The sequence below is a fragment of the Fusarium fujikuroi genome, chromosome FFUJ_chr01 (genome assembly GCF_900079805.1).
Source record: "Fusarium fujikuroi IMI 58289 draft genome, chromosome FFUJ_chr01".
Lineage (NCBI taxonomy): Eukaryota > Fungi > Ascomycota > Sordariomycetes > Hypocreales > Nectriaceae > Fusarium > Fusarium fujikuroi.
In genome coordinates this window covers 5,853,157-5,876,091 of record NC_036622.1, presented here as the reverse complement: position 1 = coordinate 5,876,091, position 22,935 = coordinate 5,853,157, and the positions used below count along the sequence as shown (strand labels likewise).

Here is a 22,935-nt window from a genome sequence, read left to right as displayed (position 1 = left end):
TCCCCCTCCTCTTTAATCATACGAGGCTATGTCGGTGGTCATATCGAACTGATGTCCGATTTGGTAGGGAAAGACTCTATCTCTCCCTGCTTAGTAGATTCCATTCGTACTAGGACTGTTAGTTGGAGGAACATTATTGAGAGGAGACACTTACAACTCGACCGTCATCATCTCCTGTGTAGACGCATGTTGGCATTGGGCTGATGCACGTTATGCCTGCCTCTGTGTTGCCACCCTTATCGTTCTTATGGTCGACATGGTCAAGCTTTCTGAGAAGCTCAAGCGTCCATCGACTGCCGACGATACTGCGTCGCCAGACATTGACTCTACCCCGCTTATGGCCCGTGAAGATCAAGTAATTGTCGAGCCACTCGTTTCCGGCGCCTTCGTAAAAGGCACATGAGTGGATGTAGTCGTCCTGCTCAAAGCAGACATTCTGTTCCAGAAGGAGTGTGCCGTTGAGGGTGTACAGTATCACGTTAGGTCCCGAGCAGAGAAGAATCTCACCCGAAATATCATTGATACGTGCACACTCGACAGGTCGAACCAATGGCAGCTTTCGGATAAACGACAGTCTGTTCAGATCCCACAAGAATGCTTGTCCATCTGCAGAAGCAGTCAAAAGTGTGCTGAACGCTTTGCTGACTGCAATCGTTGTGACAGGCGATTTGTGTCCAAAAAGACTGGACCTCGGCAGTAATTCAACCGGCTTTCCAGGTAAAGTCTGCAATGCATATACCGAAACAACACAGTCCTCTCCAGCAGTGATCAATGTTTTGGAGTCGGCGAAACAAGCACATGAGATCTGGCCGATGTGGAGGTTCTCAAAGAGTCCAGCAGGCTTTGTTGAGTTAGCGACGTGACCAGGCCGAGGGGCAAGGTTCTGCATTACCTTTCGATTGTCGCTGAAGAAGAAGCGAATGCTATTGTCTGCGAATCCCCATTCAAGGAACTTGTCGTATGGTGGGAAGTTGAGGCGGAATGGAGAAGCGCACAGCAAGCGGTCGAGTTTGGAGGCGTGGATGAGGGAGGCTACTCGTTCGTGGCTTTCTGTTATATCGGTTAGTGATATCTGGGTTCAAAGTAAGCAGAGCTCTTACCAAGGAGTGGATGTGGTAGGCAGCCCAGCGAAAACACACTGCTGTCTAATCGTCTAACTGGACTCTTGACGTGTTCTCGAGCAGGATGCGACTTCATGAACACTTGATGAGGCGTCTGTCCAAAGTTATGAATCACACCAGCTAGAATAGCTCTCTCCTTTGCATCTGTGATGCTGTCCAGATCCGTTGCACCACGGTACGAGAGATGATGAAACACATTGAGGTTTTCCACAGCTGCTTCACCTCGTTGCTTGTAGCCAAAGACCAGATCAATCCACTGGTGCAGGTTCTCGCTCACATACGGACTTTCAAGCGCTTCTCTGTGTTTGGCGATGAAGATCCTCGGGTCACCCTTGGCCCATGGCGGAAGCTCAACGTGGTCGACCTTAACGCCGTTGCTTTCGCGATTGCCAAAGTTGTAGCCGTTGACGTTGGTCAGGAATTCAGGGAGACAGTAGAACTCGGGGATGAGCTCTCTGACATCAGCCTTGTTCTTGCAAGAGGCTGATTTCCAGGCTTCTGGGATCGACTGGAACAGACGGTCGGCGTGGTCGAAGCTTCCGCCTTGCAGCAGGATGTATGATTGAACAAATGGCGGTAGACGAATCAGGTATGATGAGACAATCATGGCAGAAGAGTAGTGTGTACCATAGTGGAAAGGAATCTCTCCAATCTCTGCCAATGCATTGTAGCTCTCAACGAAACCTCCAACTCTGTTCGGTGTCTGGGCACCCATTGGCTTTGACAGATCGCGGAAGGTGTTGGGATCATCAAGGTCCAAGTCCTCGCTTGTATAGTCAGCCAGAACCCAGGGAAAGACTGGGTATTGAGTCAGATCATTGAACGTCCTTCCAGCCATAGTGTTGACCATCATGAGATAGTGAAAGTTGGAGATCTCGCCCTTCTGCCATTTCTTAAGGAGAGGATTCCAAGGCGAAGAGTTGAAGAATGTGCCGAACTTGGACCCGAATCCTTGAGGCGACTCGTCAAAGACCTTGAGAGACTCCAGGCGCCAAGCATCTTCAGGGTTCGGAAGCGTGTTTGCGCCGCTTGTGTGGGGTGCCTTGCTGAGCATTTTCACGAACAGGTTATCTCGAACCACAGGGTTGATCGTGGTCAAAAGATAGCTTCGGCCATCTGTGAAGAACACCTCAATCGCAACGTCTCGAAACAGGAACCGGCGCTTCGAAATGCTGATAACATCCTGCCATCGCCAATGCCTCGATTCCTGTTCCTTGTTGTTCTGTCGCTTCTCAGACGTCTTGGCGTCCGTGACGATCTGAGAGAAAGGATCGCGCTCTTCGGGAGGAGCCTGCCAGACATTGACGATGTCGCCGTTGGCACACTGGAACACGTTGTCCATTATGTACAGGGCATCCTTGCCTATTATGAGGATCCCCTCACATGCTTCCAGTCCGATGATGCGTGAGATGTTGTATGCAGACTGAACCTGGTCTCCACGCTCCAATCGTCGCATCACTTTGCGGTTCTTGTCCTCAAAACCTTCGTCCCCTTCGTTGGGATCATTGGGATCGTCCACAAGCTCGAAGTCATCCTCGGGCGCAACACCAGAACTAGGTTGCTCGCCTGGCTCAGTGGATTCTGGCTCCTCTGTGAATTGAGGCTGTTCAGCATTTCCATCCAGTGCGCTTGGTTTCGTTGGCGTCACAGCAGAAGCCTGGATCGAAGGAGCTGGACTGGCCGATGTATTTATTCGGAGGGTCTGGAGCACCTCGCTCGCCTTCCTCTTCGGTTGATACTCATCCTTACTGATCGTAAAATCCGGTAGGACCCTCAGCCTCATTCGATTTCGTCCTTCTGTGCGATCAAGCTTCCACTTGGGTGTAGCTGCCTCACTGAACACCGCGCCAGGCCTCATAAGATCCCGCTCCATCTTGGTGTAAGCCGCGCTTAGGAATACTAGGTCATCTTGTTGGTCCTGCATGAGTCGCTGATACTTGAAGTACTCAGAGTTGTAGATGCTCTTCATCCAGGCGCTGTTACCAATATCGTGACTGATTAGAATCTTCTCTGTACTGATGCTCTCCGCATGCAAGGATCTGAGCTTGTCTTTGCGCTTTGTGAGACGAACTTTGGCTGTCTCCGAAGTTCGCACGTTTTCTAAACTGACGAAATCCTCCCATGTTTTGGACATACCGCCAAAGAAGAGGACATCAAGTGATGGGCGGTGCTTATCAACCCAGTCAACGAATGATTCATCATCCACACCTGTCAACTTTTGAAAGTCCTTCGTAAGTTGCTTCTGGTCTGGCGACATGCAAGAGCGGATTAGCGTAGCAGATTCCTCTGGCTTCTGCACCAAGATAATGCGTAAGAAGTTAGCTGCCGCAATACGAAGGGGCATCTTGTCGCCAATGAGTTTCGTGTAGAGCTGGTACCAGAAGAGCTTGAGGAACTCATCCTCACTGGTAAAGCACCCGAGAATTGACATCTGCCAGTACACCATCTTGTCCATGAACTGCTTGGCCTCCACCAAAGTGGTTTCTTGATTGTCAAGATCTGATAATCTCAAAAGAATGATCCTGAGTAAACAGCTTCGGATTGTGGCGACAGCCTGGCTGCAAAGTCGGACACTCTTGAGGTTCGAAATATCCGGACGCTGCAGAAATTCGAGGAGCATGCCAACAAAGTCAATCATAGCTTCGGCGCCATTCATGAACCAGCCTTCAAAGATGGCCTCCGACATATGCGTGCAGAATCGAGAGAGGTTGGTCAGTACACGAGGCTCGCATATTGCTTTCTGATTGAGCTGAACATTATTCGTCAATTGGGCAATCACATGCTTCAAGATATAAGACTCAAAGTACGCTTGGTGTTCACGGAACCCAGGAGGGACTTTAGTGAACAGGCCAAACCCTGGGAAATCTTTCCGCGCGAGGAGCTGGTCCATAAAGACATTCACCACCAGCTCTAAGAGTCCATCCAAGATATCGCTACTAGGCTTCCTGCTCGGTGCTGGTCGCAATGAAGGCAGCGCTGGGTTCAGTCGAGCTGGACTGGGTCCAACCGGTGATTTTTGTTGGGTGAGTAGGATAAACGACGAGGCTCTCCGCAGTGGTGTGCCCTTTGGTGGTGTTGACTGAGGCGACGGCACCGGATCGACGCTTGTTGTTCGTACAATAGGCGTGGCATTCGAAGCACTACCACTAATTGGACGAATGATAACATCAGTCCCCTCAAACGTCAGCGCCGTATCGCCAGAGTTTAACTCGGTTTCGGGTGTCACCGCATCGGCGCTAACGATGACTGGGTAGAGTGCTGAGAGTAGCAGTCTCACCCATTCTGAGTTCAAAGCAAAGTCCCTGAATTCCGTTGAGCGCGCGTGGAGATCCGAAAGGAAGCGAATAACAGTATGTAGGGCGCTAGCATAGCTTGCAACTCGCTCACTGTCTCGCGAGAAGTTGGAGCGTGTCTCAAGGGCAGTGGCCAAGTTCATGGAGCTTGCTCGCGGGCGTAGTTCAGTAGACGATGCGTGCTTCTTAAGCGCGAAAGATGGGTCTATATGTGTTGCCGGCGAGTCTGGATCATCCTGATGTCTCATCACATCCTTCAGACCATGCTGTAGCATGGCAGTAATGACGGACAATGAGTCTGGGTATACGACTTTTCGCTTGCCGAATGTCTCCAAAAGACTGAAGAAGTCGAAATTTCTGTCAAAGTTGATCTCAGCCACATCGTAACCAAACAGGATACTGAAGCAAATGGGCCACAGAGTTGGCATATCCCAAAATCGCTTGAGTCTGTTTGACATGATGATGAAGCCTCCCGACTTTCCGGCGAATTTCGAGGTATAGTTCGAGCCATGGGTAACGAGGAGACGCGCCAGGATCTTGCAACCGTGGACAACGACCTCCGGATCGTCTTCAGCCAGTAAGTACAACAGCCACTATAGAAATTAGTAAAGAAGAGGCCACCAGAGCGACTTGCTCACCTTATTTGTTACAGTACGAGCAAACTTCTTGATGTGCGTTGTGTTGCCCTTTTCACACAGAATGCGCGAATACATGCTAAGAACCTTGACACCAAGCTGCTTCTTAGTCAAGAACTTCAGCCCAGAGGCAACCGCAGCTGAGGTGGGATCAGTCGGCGTGCCTCGTCGTCGTGGAACTGGAGTGCTTGATCTAGATATTGCCGAAAGAGGTCGTGGAGTTCGTGGTAAAGAAGAAGGTTGTGAGTGGAAGGCGTATGTGATGAAAAGAGACAGCGATCGCATGACCTCTTGGCTAAAGTTGGACGCTACAAGAACTTCGAAAGCGCCCATGAAGTGAGATATCGTGTCTTCTGATACAACCTCTCCTTTCATGGCATCGAGCAGCCTCTTGACAATTCCTGGGAACGATCAGCACGATTCGCAGAGTGTAGACATAACATACTCATCCTTATCAGTCTCCGACTGTTGAATTCGTGATACTTGCTCTTAACTGCGAATGTCACGAACTGTTTATAGTAAAGCTCTTGGATCCGAGGCGCCGACTTTCGCCAGATGTCCAGGTCAATGAGCAAGATGCGATACGCAAGAGGGTTGATGATGAAAGACTCCATTGGTTCTGTGTGGTTATATCCAACGAAGCCAAGGATGAGACTCAGTAATTGAAACGCCAGCCGATCGCGGTCCTCGTTAGAAACCTGGAGTCGGGTGACAGTTGAGTCGCCACTGCTGCGGTCATAGCCTAGCTTGACGCGGAGAAGCATCGCCAAAATTCCATATCCATTATCCTTCTCGATTGCCTCACTGTTCCTCCAGCTTTGTCGAATGCAGTAAAACAGCATTTCTGCCGATCTCACTGTCTCTTCTATTGACGATGCTCGCTCAAACAACTTCAAAGCCAACGGAGTGAAACCAGCAAGCCGCCATAGGTTTTCGTCCAAGTACGATGGCACAGCGACTATGGGATTGCCTCGGAATTGCAGAAGGCCTTGAACTCTAAACAAAGAATCCGGAAGACTTGGCACCGCACAATTGATGGCCAGAGGAGCACCTTCTTGGTTTGATGCTCGGAAGAGATTGCGAGCACAGTTTCGCGGCAATGACCTCAACAGTCCTGTGTCATAAAATTGCACATTTTCTGGGAATGTGGCTGAAGGAAGAATGCTGAGGAGGATCTTGGACTCTGGTAACAATGAACCTGCTTTCTCACGGACAGCCCTTATAATGTCCGAGGTCTCGCCCTTTCCAGGATGTGCGATCTCGTTTCTGAGTCCCAAGGTGGCTGATGCCTCATAGGTCTGAAAGCCTCCTAAGCTATCCTGGAAATTGCCCTGGTATCGCGGCCCAAGACCATAGTGGACTGCCAAAAAGTCATCACTCAAGGCATCTTCGAACAGATGCGCCGAGGCAAGCGACCATCGCGAGAACACAAGTCCAGGTCCTATTTGGTTCGAAAGGTCTTTGGGCGTACCAATGAAGGCCTGCACTGGGTTCGTCTTGTTCTGGTTCGAGTTGAACGACGCAAAGCTATCGTGCGCGCCATTTGACAAAGGTGGGAGATGGGGATAGTTGGAGCGAATTTGTTCTGAGAATTCACCATTCACATATAGTGACGCCTTGCTGGTAACTAATGCCTTTGGTCGGCGATGCACAATAGCAATGTGATACCATTTCTTCTCTTTGAAGGAAACAGACTTAAACCTGACACTAGGTTTGTTGGAGGTAACAGATGTTTGAAGGATAAAGTTGTGAGTATCCCTCTCAAGATACATTAGCAGAAAGCATGCTTGTGTGGAATCAAAGACACCAAATATGGTTGTGTGTGCAGTAGGATCGAAGCTGTCTATTCGAATCCACGCTGTAAACGTGTAACCCGCACTAGACTGTGGTGGAAACGATCGACCAAGACTCGCCAATTCAAGGGACGAATGGCCGTGCAATGAGAGATCGAATTGGAAGAATGGGGGGCCGGAATGCTTTGATGTCATCTGTAAGCAGAACTCGGACGCTTCAGAACCAGGCCTTGATAAGAGGAATTGTGTATCGGCAGGTTCATTGACACCCAAAAACATGAGCATTTTGCAGATCCCCAAAACCTTCTCTCGCTCAGGTGGGCTAAGTGCTGAATCGACATTGAAGGCGACCCGTAGGAATTGTGACAAGGCACCCGTGGAATGGACGGCAGCGCGGTTATATATAGAAACGGCGATGATGCTGTGAATTGTCTCCAGGACGAGTAGAGAGGCGGGGTTTGCGAGGCCATCTTTCATTCGAGGAATGGCCATCCAGAAGCTGACAACTGCTCTCAGAATTTCAGGATGCCGTATTATGGTCTTAGCATTGACAACCTCCTTCACACCAGGTGTAATATTTTCGGCAGACTTGGCCAGCACAAGATCCCATTGTTCTTCAGCGCTATCGTCCTCTTCTTCTTTTGGGGAATTCTCGTCGTCGGGTCGTAGTGATTTCGCGATTGATTGGCATAGAAGATCGAGGGCTTCGTCATCGAGGGAAAAGGCGAGCAGCTTGCCAAAGACATGGCAACTTATCCAAGCATCAGGCTCAGCCCCTCCGAGTCCTATGCTTGCGATAACTTGTTCTAAAGCCTCCCAACCGCCTCCCTCGACTCGATATCGAAAAAACCGTCGGTTCCCTGAATGTCCGCGTAGCGCCCCCGAGAGCAGGTTGAGACAATCTCCTAGCAGCTTAAATAGAGCAAGCATGTCCGCATCACTTCGCTTATCGGGGTCGTAGTAGCCTGAGAAGGCTCGCAGCAGATTGAGTATGGTTTGGAAGCCATCGGCGTGTCGAAAGTCATCTTGAAGGACGGGCGAGTGCGTCGCAGAAATATGCTGTATAATATGTCGGAGTTTCCGTAACAATGGCGGTATTTGAGGGTATCCGTCTTGCTTGTGTAGAGTCGTATCGAGGTTCAGAGCTTCGAGCAAGCCCTTTATTATCTCGAAGGACTTGCTGTTCGGAGGGTTCGAGGCCGAGGTGGACGACCGGTATCTTCTTGGTATTGACGCCATTTTGTGTGTTGTTTTATCACGGGTTCATTCCAGAAGCAACCTTTCCCCCTGAGCCCTTCAAGGGTCCAGGCCGTTATCAGTCGTCGTAGGCATCGAAGAGTAAGATTTAGAACTTGTTGGAGCTACCAGCGCGGGGCGCATGAAGCTCTCTTGCAGAGGAAGGACAGCGCACAGAACACGACCACGGGACTCGGCGATTTGTGAGGAAGATCGGCGGGAGGTATCGGGACTCAGACTCGTCCAACAGACTTTGAAGCTGAAAATTAGCGAAGGTGTCTTGAAACAAACGGTCACGACTGGAGCCTGGACTACCTGTGCTCAATACTGTAACTCGGGGTCAGCCTTGGAGGTGTGGCTTGGCTGTGGCGAAGGCGGCCCCTCACTCCAGTCAGTGCCACTACTTTTGAGCGGATCGCCCGAGCTGACGAAGCTCGAGTCACGATGTTGGAGTGACATGAACGCGTGCACCTGATGGAAACCTCCCTACCTCCACACCTGCATAAGAAGGAGGGTTTCAATGTGAGGATTTTGAAAAAGATCAACTACATCGGTCCACTCATCGTGAATTTTGAATATAATGGTGTTGATACTCGAGACATTGTCTTGTTTGAAACGCCCTGTCTCGGTGACGTCGATATTTGGTTCAGGGTAGCTCGTACGAACATGTAGCATGTCATGCAGATGCCATGAAGTTGTGTAACCACTGGTCCTGCTATTTCTTTGTAAAATTGGAATACATATCTATGTAAATTATGGCCTTTTCGTGTCACTTTGAAGACTGGCCCTGCATTAAATATACAGATCTTGCTGACTGCTTGTTATATAGAAGATGCTGCGAAATCAAGAATACGATGAACACGGGAAACATCATGAAGCTTAGAATAAGACAAACAATGCGCAGCCGTAAATACTCTGCATAAATGTTCCCAGACAATTAATCTGGCTGTTTACGATAGGCTGGGCAACATGCTTCGAATGCGACATTGGCCTCAAATCAGGGTCTTGCTGCTCAGCTCCAGGGTGCATGCATCTATAAGCAAGGCGGGCTATAGAGCCATGGACTTTAAAAAAACAATGCCGATTTAATACATGTAAAAAGGCATCTGACTTCTGTGTTGCTTTCGCCTAAGCATTAACTTAAGTCACAAAACTTAGTGTATTTATGGAGTAAAATGGTAGCTAATCATCATCATAAATAGATCAGGAGCTTTGTCGATCATGGGATAATTGAAACCATAGATGTTCCGAGATCCGTTAATCCTTATCTCAAACAGGTAGGCATCAGCTTATCTACTGGACAAAGAATTGATAATCAGACAATTTGTTGAGCAGCTCGGTCGTCCGACGCCTAGGATGAGCTACAAGTGCTGCTTAATGGCGTTATCTGAGCCAGCGAGATAACAAATTGCTGCTGATACTTGAGAGTGGAGAGCTCCCCGAGAGCTATGTACTAGATGCAGTCGCGCTACGCATGCGTATGTACCTCACCCGAGCTTGGAGCTCAAGGTGCCTGGCGTGCATTGACAGAGAGCAAAGCACTGGCCAACGTTAAGCCCCGGATGTTCTGGGTGCCTGGTGAGATGATGAATGGATACCGTGAAATGGCTTATCAATTTCGCATAGTGAATCATGACGTCTACTCTGCCGTGTTGTCTTTCCAAGGAATCGAATCTCCCCAAGACAAAAGGTCACTTTATCCCTGGGAACGGACTGGGATGGTGAGGCGCTGCCGGCGTTGGCTTGGAGCGAACAGCGCTTGAATTGAGACATGGGCATGCTACACTGGGCACGTGCCAGGGACGTCGTCTGACTCGATGGATCAGGCGGATTAGGTCAGTGGAGACCAATCGGAGCCAAGTTCCTCCCCGCATTCTGCGTTTTAGCACTGGGTAGAGAGACACCTGTTTTTGGCTGCAAACACCGCAAACTGGAAGGTACCTGACTTGTTGAAGCTCACCCTGTCTGGGTGGATCTTGGTTTCGGCGCGAGCAGGATACTTTGATCTGCCTGAGGTAGCACAGTGTGAGGGAGCTTCCGTATTCATGATGAACTGTATCTGTTTATGGCTGAGTAACTGTAATGGATCAGCCTTGAGGAGCCAATACTCCGTTGAGATGAAGATACGAGCCGGGAACATAATGGAAAGGACACATGATAACCTGTGAAGTTTGATGAAAAGGTTGAATCGTCAACGAATAAGCATGCTTGAGAAGTAAATCTTGCTCTCAACCTTGAGTACAGTGATGTCGTGTTCGCTCTCGTTACCGAGAGCCTATCCATGAGCCATGACTCGAAACGAGGCGGACAAACACGACCGGGTTGTCAGCCTTCGTCAACATGAGGCAATCACTCGCCATCAGTTGACTCTCAAACGATCAGAAGCGGTGAATAGGTGTTTGCATAATCGCTGCATCTCCTTGAATCTCAGTAGAAACGACCATGACAGGCTCCTCATCTTCATCATGACCATTCCTCGGGTCAAGACGGCTGAACTGTAGCCCGCCTCGGCCTTCTGAACTCAGTGCATGGCCAAACTCTCACACGGCCCGTCATGAGAGCTAAGAGGTACCTGGCCCAAACAGGTGCCGTTATCGCATTGCCTCGGTGACGGCCATTGGTCCTCTAGCACGTGCGCTAAACCATATTCGGTCCTCAGCCACTGTGTTATCGCCCATCCTAGCGATGGATGCGTCACACCCTCCTGCCGGGTCCCCCAGGCCCGCTGAGGCAACACTGGAGCTGTCGCACGCTGCTCGTGCTTTGCTTATCTACCCCAGGTGCTGCCGCCATCGCTTCTTCTTCCTTTCATCATCTCATCCATATCCATCATCTCTCTCCCCATCCTTTGAAGTATCGATCTCGTCTGATTCCATCTATTCAGACGGTCGAGGACATCAGTTTGTCCATTTGTTTTCTGTCTTTGAGTCGCAGGTAGACCAAACACAAGCTTTGTCGCTTCAGCTTCGTCATTGCGCCTATCGTCACCATGAAGTCCGCTCTCACCCTCTCTATGGCGGCTGTCGCCAGCGCTGCCTCCTTCAGCGTCGGCACAGTCCACGACAAGGCCGCTCCCATCCTGAGCTCCATCGATGCCGAGACCATCCCAGACTCGTACATCATCAAGTTCAAGGACCATGTTGATCATGCCGCTGCCAGCGACCATCACATGTGGGTTCAGGACACACACAAGCAAGGCGAGACTGAGCGCCTCGAGCTGCGAAAGCGCTCCATTCCTTTCACAGACAAGACCTTCTCTGGCTTGAAGCACACCTTTGACATCGGTGATGCCTTCAAGGGCTATGCTGGCCACTTTGACGAGTCCATGATCGAGAAGGTCCGAAACCACCCTGACGTAAGTATCTCCGATTATGCCTCATGATCATTAGTAGCTAACATCAACCAGGTCGAGTTCATTGAGCGAGACACTCTTGTCCACACCATGGTCCCTGTTTCCCAGAACATGATCACAGAGGACAAGTGCGACGGTGAGACCGAGCGACAGGCTCCTTGGGGTCTTGCCCGTATCTCCCACCGCAACACCCTCAACTTCGGTACCTTCAACAAGTACCTCTACTCTTCCGATGGTGGTGAGGGTGTCGATGCCTACATTGTTGACACTGGTACCAATGTCGACCACGTCGACTTCGAGGGCCGTGCCCACTGGGGTAAGACGATTCCCTCTGGCGATGCCGATGAGGATGGCAACGGTCACGGTACTCACTGCTCGGGTACTGTCGCCGGTAAGAAGTACGGTGTTGCCAAGAAGGCCAACGTCTATGCCGTCAAGGTCCTCCGATCTAACGGCTCTGGATCCATGTCCGACGTTGTCAAGGGTGTTGAGTTCGCTGCCACCAGCCATCTCGAGCAGAAGAAGAAGGCCAAGGACGGCAAGCGAAAGGGCTTCAAGGGCTCCGTCGCCAACATGTCTCTTGGTGGTGGTAAGACCCAGGCTCTCGATGCTGCCGTCAACGCTGCCGTCCGCACTGGTATTCACTTTGCTGTCGCCGCTGGTAACGACAACGCTGATGCCTGCAACTACTCCCCCGCTGCTGCTTCTGAGCCCGTCACCGTCGGTGCCTCTGCTCTTGATGACAGCCGTGCCTACTTCTCCAACTACGGAAAGTGCACTGACATCTTCGCTCCCGGTCTGAACATTCAGTCTACCTGGATCGGATCCAAGTACGCCGTCAACACCATCTCTGGTACCTCCATGGCCTCTCCCCACATTGCTGGTCTCCTCGCCTACTACCTCTCTCTTCAGCCCGCTGAGGACTCCGAGTACGCCCTTGCTTCCATCACTCCCAAGAAGCTCAAGGAGAACCTTATCTCCGTCGCCACTGAGGATGCTCTCTCCGACATTCCCTCCGACACCCCCAACCTGCTCGCCTGGAACGGTGGTGGCTGCAGCGACTACAAGAAGATTGTTGAGGCTGGTAGCTACAAGGTCAAGGCTGCTCCCTCTTCTCGCGTCGAGGAGATCAAGCACGCTGTCGAGCAGGAGGTCAACCTCGTCTCTGGTAAGCTGACCACTGGTGCCAAGGAGCTTGGCTCCAAGGCCGAGAAGTTCTCCAAGAAGATCCACGAGCTCGTCGATGAGGAGCTTGAGGAGTTCCTTAAGGAGCTCAACCTGTAAGATCTATAATCTTATCACTGGGTGCATTGGGTACACATTATGTTGGGATTACGGATTGTTATGGGTATTTTCGTTTGGGTTACATGACATTGATAGGGGCGCTTGCTCTTCTAGATGACCAGTTGTCATCACATTGTGCGCTTGGATGCATGGGTTAGTCCACGGGGCAGGCTAAATTTAGGCTTGCTCAATTACAATACATCTCCTTATTACATGATCAATTTTCTGCGTCGTGACGTTTGCTTTGTGTGCTGTTCATGTGCGTGTTGTTATCTGACCATCGCCGATACGGCGGGCACCTGAGGGAGGGTAGGTGCTTTGGAGGTGCTTGTGCCAGAGTTAACGCTCTTTCGTTGTTGCTCACCTGCGAATAGTTCCTTCCATCTTCAAACGATACAAATGCTCTCCCGTTCCTTCCTCATGTTTACCTCAAGTGTGTCGAGTCATTCTTTGCCATGTCTGTCTCTCGTGCTACCTATTCATATGATGCCATTACCAACAAGGCATCACTCTATCCTTCATATTGTTGTTTTCGTGTCTACAGTCAGCCTTCATTTATACCAAACTCTTATTTGCAGTTGCAGATCCGAACATTTATGAGAAATGCTGCGACGTAACAGCTCTCGAAAGAAGAATCGCCGTCCGCTGAGTCGAAGCAAATCGACCAACTCTGTCACCCGCAGTCCCATGCGCGATCTTGAATCCATCAATCCTGCCAGGGCTGAACGAGATGCCAACATCGCTGCTGTAGTCTCGTATCAACGAGCTCAAGATAGGGATAGTAGTGAGGGAATGCCACTCCCACGGGACCCTGCGAGCTTCTATCCCGACAGGAGTGATGGCACTGGCAGCGTCATCAGACACAGCCCGGAGCGGACTGACAGTGCTCTGAGTGGCCATGGCAGTTCAAACATCGCTCGCAAGAAAAGCGTTCGCTTTACCGGGCCGTCAGCTCACCCACGCAGAAATTTTGCATCGAGAGCGAATGGTGGAAGAGATTCTCCGACAAAAGCAACTTCCGCGATCCATGCTTTCGGGAAAGCTAATGCCAGACCCTCATCCACGCTGTCGTTCCATAACGAACGACCAGATAACTTCTCTCTTACCCGACGTTACCTAGAGACGCTGCAGCCACCCGATTCGTGTTACCACCCAGAAGAAGATGCTGCTTCGATGGATGTGTCCTACAAAAAGGTTAGGAAGTCCCGGTCAATGGTGACTTCCTCGCATGCAGAGACAGGGACAATTTCTAGTAAGACTTGGTCTGCAAGGACTCGCCAGCAACCTACAGTTTCTCGACGTCTGCCTGCGAACAGCGAAAATGAACAGCTAAAGGCTGCGATGCCCCCCAATGCGAGTCTCAGAGCTTCTACATCAATGAGCTTCCTCAAAACCCGGCGACGGCTGGCGGCGTCACGGTCAAGCAGCCATGCTGATGATCATGATCTGGCAGTTCAACTTGCTAGAGAGAGATTCCGACAGATACAAGAACAAGATGCGAAAAAGAGTCAATCGTCTTCTTTGCTACGCCCAAAGCACACACAAAGCGAAGGCTCTCCCTTCCGGAAGTCGATGCGCAATAGCAGCAACAACACGGCAGTCTCAGCCCTTTCTACTATCTCCAGTTCAAAGCAGAGAGGCATCCGAAAGACGGCGCGCAAGGTATCTCATGGGCTCAGATCCCGACTGCGAGGGCTGTTTGGCAGAGGAAAGAGTTCCGAGGACTCAGACCAGCACGAACACGAACAAGGCGCGGTGGAAAAGGATTCGGATGCAGAAAGTTGCTTGCAGATTAGGGATGCTGAGTCGACCGAAGAAGCATCCATGTTTCAGGTTACATCGCATGTGCCTTCTCTGCACGACGTACCGTCCAACCAACAGCTCAGGTCTCGCAAAGGCAGTGTTGAAAGCTTTGGAGACGGCGACCAGCATATTCCAGATGACAAGTCTCGCGTCACCAGCTGGACGAACTCGATGACAAATACAGTGACAAGCCATGGGACTCTTGGAGACTGGGAGAGGCAGCGCCTCTCTGTGATCAAAGAGAATGGTACGCATATTCCTTCATCAGTTCGATCGATCGAATACCTGGAGCAGCAAACTAGAGACATGATTGCAGACATGTCGGTTGACAGCGAACGTGTCTACTCAGCCCTTATGGAGCGACTTGCACGCAAGGAGCCGACGGATTGGGCCTTGCAGTCTCAGCCAGGCTCTGTCAAATCCAGAGGAACGAACACCGGAGATAGTGATGGTCAATGCACCAACAGACAATGGGATTGCTCCACCATTCGGTGCGTTCGGCCTGATGATAACGTTTTCAGGGACAACGGAGGTCATTCTTCTCGAAGTTCAAGCTTAGCCACTGAGGTCCCCGAGCACGAGAACAAGCACCAGCCCGAAGCCGGCCACGCATCTACAGTCGAACACACGGCTGCATTGGATTGGAGCGACAATAGGACTCACTCTGAAAGCGAGCGTACTAGTGTTCTACTCCAGGGCCTGGAACCACACAGGACGATCACCCAAAGGAGCTCTGCATTTTTCGCAAGTCCTTCTTGTCAGTCGTTCCGCTCCCCAAGTCCTTATCGTCGCGCTCTAAGAGCAAGCCAGATGAACTCTGAAGATGAACAAGACGCTTTTCAGGGATCAAGGTATCTACATTCGCTATCGACCTTGTGCCTCCCGACGCGTCAAGGGAGCAGCCCATCTTCAGGGAAGGAGTTGCAAGTGGGGGATGCAGAAAGTGTTTACTCTTGTACAGGCGATGATGCAAATCCGGTGCATTCAGCTTCGGAGAACACCATGGGACAGAATGAGACCTGCATCTATAATGATACCGTATCACCGCCAGAGGTTCCTGCCAGACTATCACGCCGTCAACACCAACGAGATACATCTACAGCGAGTTCTGTAGAATGGAAGACCTGGCTTAGCTCAAAAGTGTCACAGCTCGAAGTACCTTTGACACCCACAAAGCGAGAGAAATGGAACGACGTACTTCCAACACTGGGCCATGTTAGAGAAAACGCTTCTATAGGCTCAACGCCTGAGCACTTCGCACCTGCGAAGGATGCGGCAACGAATCGCAGTCCTCTGAGCAACGTCAAGGGCAACGCGCAAACCTTTCAAGGTGGAGGCAGTCCGACAAGATCAACGCGTCAAGTCTTGATAGGATACGACGAGAATGCAGCACCGAGTTACAAAGCCAATACTTACACCAAGGAGCGGCCCCCATCTATACCGCCAAGGAGCACGTTGCGAGCGGTGCCATCTCTGCCAAGTGTCGGCTCAAGAGGGTACATTCCAGACAAAGGTTTGGTGAAGGAGATACCGCGAATGCGATCACTAAATACAATAGGGCGTCTCAATTCGACCCCGGAGGAATCTATCAACAAGAGGCGGTCCCGGATACGAGTCACTGGTTGGCAAGGCTCACCAACCAAGTCAAGCCCGGGGGTTCGTGCTCTTACAAATATCCAACCTCCTAGAACCGGATCACCTGCTCTTCGAGGAGACTCTGGCCTGAAGTATCCGATCAGAGCTCAGACAATACAGAGACAGCCAGGAGACATGATGAGGGATCGAGAGTCTGATGCTCAAGCGATGGGCAGCAAGACGATGGTAGACCTGTTTTTGAGTAGCCGGCGGAACCAAGGAGATGGTAGAAGTAGTGGATTTGGCAGTTCACCAGCGGCATTTCTTTGAATGCCACATGTGCAAGTCGTTGAAGTAACCCGGTATGGGAAGAGTAATGTTTAGTGAAGGAGTGGACAGTTATGCAGCAGCAGGGCATCAATACTCTTGTATATATCTTAGCTGAGGAGTCATTGACTGCAGGTTCCCCCCCGTATCAAAACATGTCTTTAGACGAAAGCTCATCGACACAATATTGCAAAAAGATCCCACAAACTGTATAGCATTAATTGAGGCCGGATACTTGTGTCACGGGGTCAATCCAGGCATCGGGAATGCATTTGACGTGAAGTTTGGATGATATGAAAGAGAATGTGTATTAATATTAGTGCCTACTTATCCTGATCGAGTGGACAGACGTGGACCTCCCAATACTTGGCATATTCCTTAGGAAAACTCTTCTCCCTCTCCTTGCTAACCCACTCCCCGTACTTCTCATGCGTAACCGCCTCATCCAGCACGCCATTCTCTTTGTTCGTCTTTGTAAACTCCAAAAAGTCCATCGTGACTTTGACATACTCCCCCAACGCCTTCTTCACATCCGCCGTAGCGCCAGTTGCAAAGTTGAGCAGTAAAGGCTGTAGAAGGGGTGCATCGGTCACACTGGGATGGGCTGTTCCAATGCTGGTGAGAAACCATGCTGAACCGACTTTGTCGCGCACGCCACGGACGAGCTCGAGAACTGTGTCGAAGTGAGGACGGCCGAAGAAGATACTGTGGGTTTTGGACCAGGAGTTGGAGTGTACGACGAGGAGAGGCACGGGGATGTTGGTGTTGAGTTGACCGCTGGATTTGCCAGGGTCGAGAGCGATGCCGCCGATGGCGGGATTTGCAGCGGTGGTGTTGGCTGTTTTGAGGGCCTGGAGAGCGCCTGTTGCGCCGTAAGAATGGCCGTTGATGGTTAGATGCTTGAAGTCCAACCGATCCTTCCATCCATCCAATGTGCTGCCTTCGCCACGGGAGCTCGAGGCGAAGATATCCTTGCCCTTACCGTCATTGACATCCTTCAGGACTCGAATAGCCTGCATGATCTCCTCCGTGCGAAACGCAAGCTGCTCTTTCTTGAGCAACGTATCGTTCATAGGCGGCTCGGAAATGAGATCGCTTTCCTTCAAGAGGAACACAGGCCTGTCCTTCTTGTTCTTGATCTGGACCATACTACCGGGACAACTTCCATCGCGATGTTCAAGCGCAGCGATGACGTGACCCCGACTGGCGAGTTCACCGAGATAATGCGTGTAGTCCGTTCTCGAACTCACAGACCCGTGCGAAAACACCATGACTGGAAACTTCTCCCCGTCAGATCCTAAGAGCGGGACGTCTACTTTGGCGGGAATCGTGATACTGCCCACGAGAACCCACAGCGCAAATGTGAAGATGGGTCGGATGATGAAGTTGTTCACCCCCGCGGCGCGCGCATATCCCTCCGCTGTAAGACTCAGCGGTTTCGGCACCCAAGAATGTAGCGCACCCTTTGACCTGGTGCCCTTAACAGCAGGGTAATACACGGTAAACAGCACACTCTCAACCTCAAACGCCGGCTTCTTCGTGCTCTTCAGCAGCGTCTCAGACAAACGCTTCGGTTTCTCAAGCGGAATCTCCAGATCAACGGCCCCTACGTCATGGGGACCCGAATAAGCCGGTAATCGCGACGAGAAGAACGGCTGCCATGTTACAAAGCAGTAAAGCACGTAGACGCCGATAACAGAACACGCGACATATCGCCACGTTAATCTCGGACGGAAAATGTGCCTGAGATATTGCGCGAAGGGTTGTAAAGAGGTTGTGATGCGTGTGAAGATGCTGGAAGGTCGGGGATTGAGCCAGCGCGGTTTAGGCGTTGGTGGATCCATTGTTAGCGGAAGATCCGGGTCGGAGTCTGAGGCGTCTGAGAAGGGGGAGTTGAGGCGGTTGAGTTCGAGGTCGATTGGGTTTTGAGACTGTGGCATTTCTTGAGGGAGGAGGAGGAGGTTGGTGATGAGGGTTGTGAAGTGAAGTGAGGTGATGCGTTGAGTGAGTGTTTCTTGTTAGTGAGTGATGAGGGCGGCGATGACGCAAGCGGGTCTCGTAGCATTCGGCATTTAACTTATCGATTAGAGAGGGGGATTATTCATCAACGATAGAGACGATAGACTTTAAGGAGTATCTTGACATTCAGAACATGACTAGCTGTGATGAATTATAGGATCTTTAGTGATGGGAAATGGTTTTGTAGTACACGTCTGCTAACATACCTATCATGAAGACCGATCACCGAGTACAGTGTTGAATACAGTATATAAGGACAAATCACACTGACCTACGATTCCCATGATCAGTCTGTAATTCAATGACCAAAAGAAACATGAGACATTGCTGGGATAAATGTCCATAGTAAAGCAAAGATGGAAGTAATTGGTGGAAGTGGTCATTATGAACCTGTTGCAAGATCAATAGAGTTGCTTCACTGTCAGGCCGTTCATACTCAACCGACTCACATCACTTATCCACACAAACAGCAACACTTCTGCAATGGTATTTCATGTGAGAAATAATTAATAGAGTCAGACATCATATTGGGGTAGTGATTGCTGAAGAGGCCATGAGATTTAATGCCTCAGTTCGGCTCGCAGTCTGCTCCCGGTTACACCGGTCCAATATTTAGATGGACGGAGTTGAACAACACCAGCTGCGATATGGAATCTCGTTTCAAACTTGTAGTTGATTGAAATAATACCTTTTGTAACATCTAACTAGTACTGATTTTAGAAACTGACCAAAAAGTGAGAGCCGAGTTAGCAAGCATGACCAGGTGTCGAAGAAAGAGCTGACCGGATTATTGAGGTACTAAGAAATATATTGCAATGATGATGGCCGAGGACAGATTTTGGAATACCCTCAATATCTCAGCTATGGTCGAGGTTCTGATTGAGCGAAACGTGTATGAAATGCGTCCTAGCCCTCCCAGCCATATCGACCTGGAAACGAAGACTGTTGCCGAGAAAGTAATGATAACTACCCTGAGCTGGACTACTATAAATGATACGTACACAATATTTGCATATGTAAGCCTTAGTATATCTTGAACACCCCTTCAAACGTCTATTGGCTAGACACACGCGGGGACTATGTCTTTAGAACCCCGAGATGGTCACAGACTCACAGCTGCCGTCAGAAACCCAGATCATGCTGATGACACAATGATGCTGCAGTAAATGCACTTGACGTATTCATAATTCAAATCACTCATCTGACCGAGAGCAGGGAATCAAAAGTGAGGCCGCAGTCCCCGGGAACGGCGCAGCGACATGAAGTGTTGCTCGTAAATACCTCGTTTAGCTATCTCACAAAGTTCAAGAAACCCTGTCGACGATCAAAACGTCCAATTATACCCCGCCACGCATAGACATGTGAGAAACTCAAGTTGAGCATGTCGATCCGACACCCTGGTTGTTCGCGTCAAATGGGCGCGTACAACACATAGTGTAGCACTGCGAGAGTGATGATGCACATAGCTTGCAGCGTGTCACCTGTCACTTCTGAAACCCCCTCGATTCATAAACTCAAAAATAATCTCCGCCCTGTAGAATAAGAAAGACGTTGGATTAATCTGGGGCTGATCGACATGGCTGTGAAAGACTGGATGGCATGATATGACCTGACCTAGGGAGGAAAGAAAATTGAGGACCTTGACCCTAAGCAATAAAATTACTTGGGCAAATATAGCCTAAGCTTAGGGGACTCTTTACTACCTTTAATTTAACACCTTATATTAAAGGCCTGGTGTTTTCTTGCTCCCCGAGGCTGACCCTACGGATAATATATTACCATCTCCACCAGATCTCGGCTTATTTTACCAGCTCTCGGGATAAGGCATCGGCGATCGACAAGAGACTCTCGCACTCTATCGCGTGCCAAGAAATTACGTACTCCAGATCGGGTGCGACGTAGGTGAATTCTCTAAGCGATCATATGTACCCCGTCTCTTGGATGCAACCTGAGCTGAACGACATGCGACAATAGTGACACGATTTTACTGCAAGGAACGAAAAGAAAAAGAAAAGGTGTGAGGCATATTTAAAGAAGAGACGGACAAAATAAAGGTATCATGCTCGCTATTACTCCGTGTCATCCGTGGTATTCTGTCGTCATTCTAAATTCCAAGCCATTGGTATCAATGCCCTCCCAAATTAATCCCGTCGATCCGATCTCAGCCCCTCCCGTCAGCCTGCACCTCCATATTACGTACCCGTTTCAGTGGAACACAAAACTGAGACACCTAGTCAGCAATAATCTCAATCTCCTGCATTGCTCATTCTTACGTTGTTTCCCTCAAGCTGAGCACTTGAGAGATGCTGCTTCTTCCGCTTTTGAATTCATTGCTGTTGTGGTGATATGAGGGTATTTGCTGCAATGTTTGTGACTGTCAAGCAAAGCTTGTATTTCTTGAATCTCGTTTTGTAAGGAGCTGGTCTTTGACTTGAGGGCTGCGTTTTCAGTCTTGTAGTCTTGGCTACGGGCCGTTGATGTCGCGTGATCTGCTGGAAGGGCCATATTTATATATTTTGATGATCGTCCGAAGAGGTATATGTAAAGAGAAACGTCTCCTCATCTGAGAAAGAAAGGACGTGAGCGATTAGATATATAAATGTGTCAGTATCGAATTGCCTACTCATCAACGATCCCATCCTGGGTTAGCAGAAAAAGAACGCAGTCTAGAAACCATTTCGGCCGAGTGGCTCACCGAAAGACTCGCATAAGTATTGTGTCATAAGCACTTCATCGACTCCGTTTTCTAGTGTCAAAGCCAGGCTAGTCGTGTCAGTTGGACCCTGCCATTGGCATGCCTCCGAACAATCCCAAGGCTTTCTCGATTTAGGTTGAGGGCTATTTCATCTGCCGAGTCAGGCATTTAGGAATCAGATTTCTAATGGTGCGTGGTACTTTTTAAGCCTATAGATCGATGATCCTGGAATTTGGCCTTCACATCCATCCAACCCTTCTAAAGACAAATGTCGCGCCGCTGGCCAATGCCGTGGCACCGGTAAATACAATCAGCGTGCCATAGCCCGTTCCGTATCCACCTGCTGCTTGGCCCTGCCACGGCATTCCCTTTATTAACGCTCCACTTAGCGGGCCAGACGCTATGTTTCCTATCCCCCGTCCTGCTGAGAGGACGCCTAGTACCATGGCGGGATCAAATGATGTTCCGCTGGTGCGGGTGTTGGAAGGTGTTGATGATACCATTTGCATGATACCTGTCCAGGCTGATGTGTATGAACCGGCGAAGATGCCGTAGAAGATGCAGAAGACATACAGGATGGGCAAGCTTGTTGACAAGCCCCAGAGGAGAAATGTGCTCAGTGTTGTACCGGCTGCTGAAATCATGAAGCAGTCTGTAACGTGTAATCGATCCGTGAGAGCGCCCATGGCGACGCAGCCAAAGACTGAAGCGACGTTGACGAGCAGAACCGTAAGAGCAGATGCAAAGGATCCAGCACCAAGAGCAGTCCGAGCGTACGACGGCAGATAAATCCCAGGCAAGAAGAAGCCCAGCGCTTGAGCAATGTTAGCCAGTTGATGAAGCAAAAAGTTTCGCCTCAAAGCAAAGCCCAACTTGAGAGGATTGATATGTCTTGTCGCAGAGTACGGCAACCGCGGCTTGATGAAGTACGCCAACGGCAACGTCAACAAGAACAGAGAAACCGCCCAAATTCTCAACGTAGTACGAAACCCGTATTCGTAAAGAAACTTTTCAAAGAGAAGCGGCAACGCAAAGCCCGCGAGGCCTGTCCCAGACCACATTATCCCAAACGCAAAGCCCTTACGCTTGGCGAACCATTCGTCCATGTAAAGAATACAAGGACAGTACGAGATGGAACCACCGATGGCGTAGAGGACGCCTTGGGTGAGAATGAGATGAGTTGTGTTTTGTGAGAATGAGCTTAGGGCGAGGGCGATGCACATTATGAAGAGGCCGATCATGGGAGACCAGCGGCTTTGTCTTGGGTAGAGACGTTGGAGGCTCATTGTGAAAGGAAGACCGAGATACATAATACCCTGTGGATGTGAGCAGATGGTGATAGAGAGGAGGTGATAGGGCATACCATTGCACAAGTACCGATGACGGCGATGGCTGAGGAACCTTCAAAGGGGGCATTGGTACTGTAGTAGTCTTGGAATACACCAAACGCAAAAGGGAAGCCTATACAGTCAGTCAGTTGATGTACATCGATAAGTGGCAGCTCAACTCACCCCATGTAAGAGCCTCAACCATAAAAGAAGCCGCCAAGAATAACCAAGCATCCTTCCCGCCATCTACCGGCGGGAGAGAAGAAACTTCATTTTCGTGAGTGCTCGTGAGGTCAAGACCTGAAGAAGCAAAGCCCTCTTCACGGCCGGGGTCTTGACGCAGCTCAATTGAGGTTTGGCTCATGGTTCTTAGATTAGAATCCCAATGTTTGGGGGTTTCTTGGCTTTGATATTCGGGGATTAAATTTTCTTATAGAGATGAGGATTAAAGTTGGCCGATGATCGGCGCGCCCT

At 50.1% G+C, this 22,935-nt stretch overlaps 5 protein-coding genes; 2 read left to right on the top strand and 3 right to left on the bottom strand.

Moving 5' to 3' along the window:
• Positions 1-133: 133 nt before the first annotated feature.
• On the bottom strand, positions 134-8,081 carry FFUJ_00254 (putative BPH1-like protein; the record flags this gene model as incomplete). XM_023573498.1 has 4 exons in its annotated part: positions 134-1,050; positions 1,101-5,007; positions 5,053-5,450; positions 5,495-8,081. The coding sequence occupies 4 exons, from the start codon at positions 8,079-8,081 to the stop codon at positions 134-136; spliced, it is 7,809 nt and encodes a 2,602-aa protein (XP_023425208.1).
• Positions 8,082-11,067: 2,986 nt separating this feature from the next.
• FFUJ_00255 (probable subtilisin-like serine protease) lies at positions 11,068-12,714 on the top strand (the record flags this gene model as incomplete). XM_023573497.1 has 2 exons in its annotated part: positions 11,068-11,433; positions 11,485-12,714. 2 exons carry the CDS (start codon positions 11,068-11,070, stop codon positions 12,712-12,714), a joined length of 1,596 nt encoding a protein of 531 aa, XP_023425207.1.
• Positions 12,715-13,317: 603 nt separating this feature from the next.
• On the top strand, positions 13,318-16,422 carry FFUJ_00256 (uncharacterized protein; the record flags this gene model as incomplete). The annotated part of the gene is made up of 1 exon (XM_023573496.1): positions 13,318-16,422. The coding sequence occupies one exon, from the start codon at positions 13,318-13,320 to the stop codon at positions 16,420-16,422; it is 3,105 nt and encodes a 1,034-aa protein (XP_023425463.1).
• A 320-nt stretch (positions 16,423-16,742) lies between these two features.
• On the bottom strand, positions 16,743-18,263 carry FFUJ_00257 (related to acetylhydrolase; the record flags this gene model as incomplete). The annotated part of the gene is made up of 1 exon (XM_023573494.1): positions 16,743-18,263. One exon carries the CDS (start codon positions 18,261-18,263, stop codon positions 16,743-16,745), a length of 1,521 nt encoding a protein of 506 aa, XP_023425206.1.
• Positions 18,264-21,372: 3,109 nt separating this feature from the next.
• On the bottom strand, positions 21,373-22,825 carry FFUJ_00258 (related to monocarboxylate transporter 2; the record flags this gene model as incomplete). XM_023573493.1 has 3 exons in its annotated part: positions 21,373-22,449; positions 22,497-22,594; positions 22,645-22,825. The coding sequence occupies 3 exons, from the start codon at positions 22,823-22,825 to the stop codon at positions 21,373-21,375; spliced, it is 1,356 nt and encodes a 451-aa protein (XP_023425462.1).
• Between the last annotated feature and the right edge of the window lie 110 nt (positions 22,826-22,935).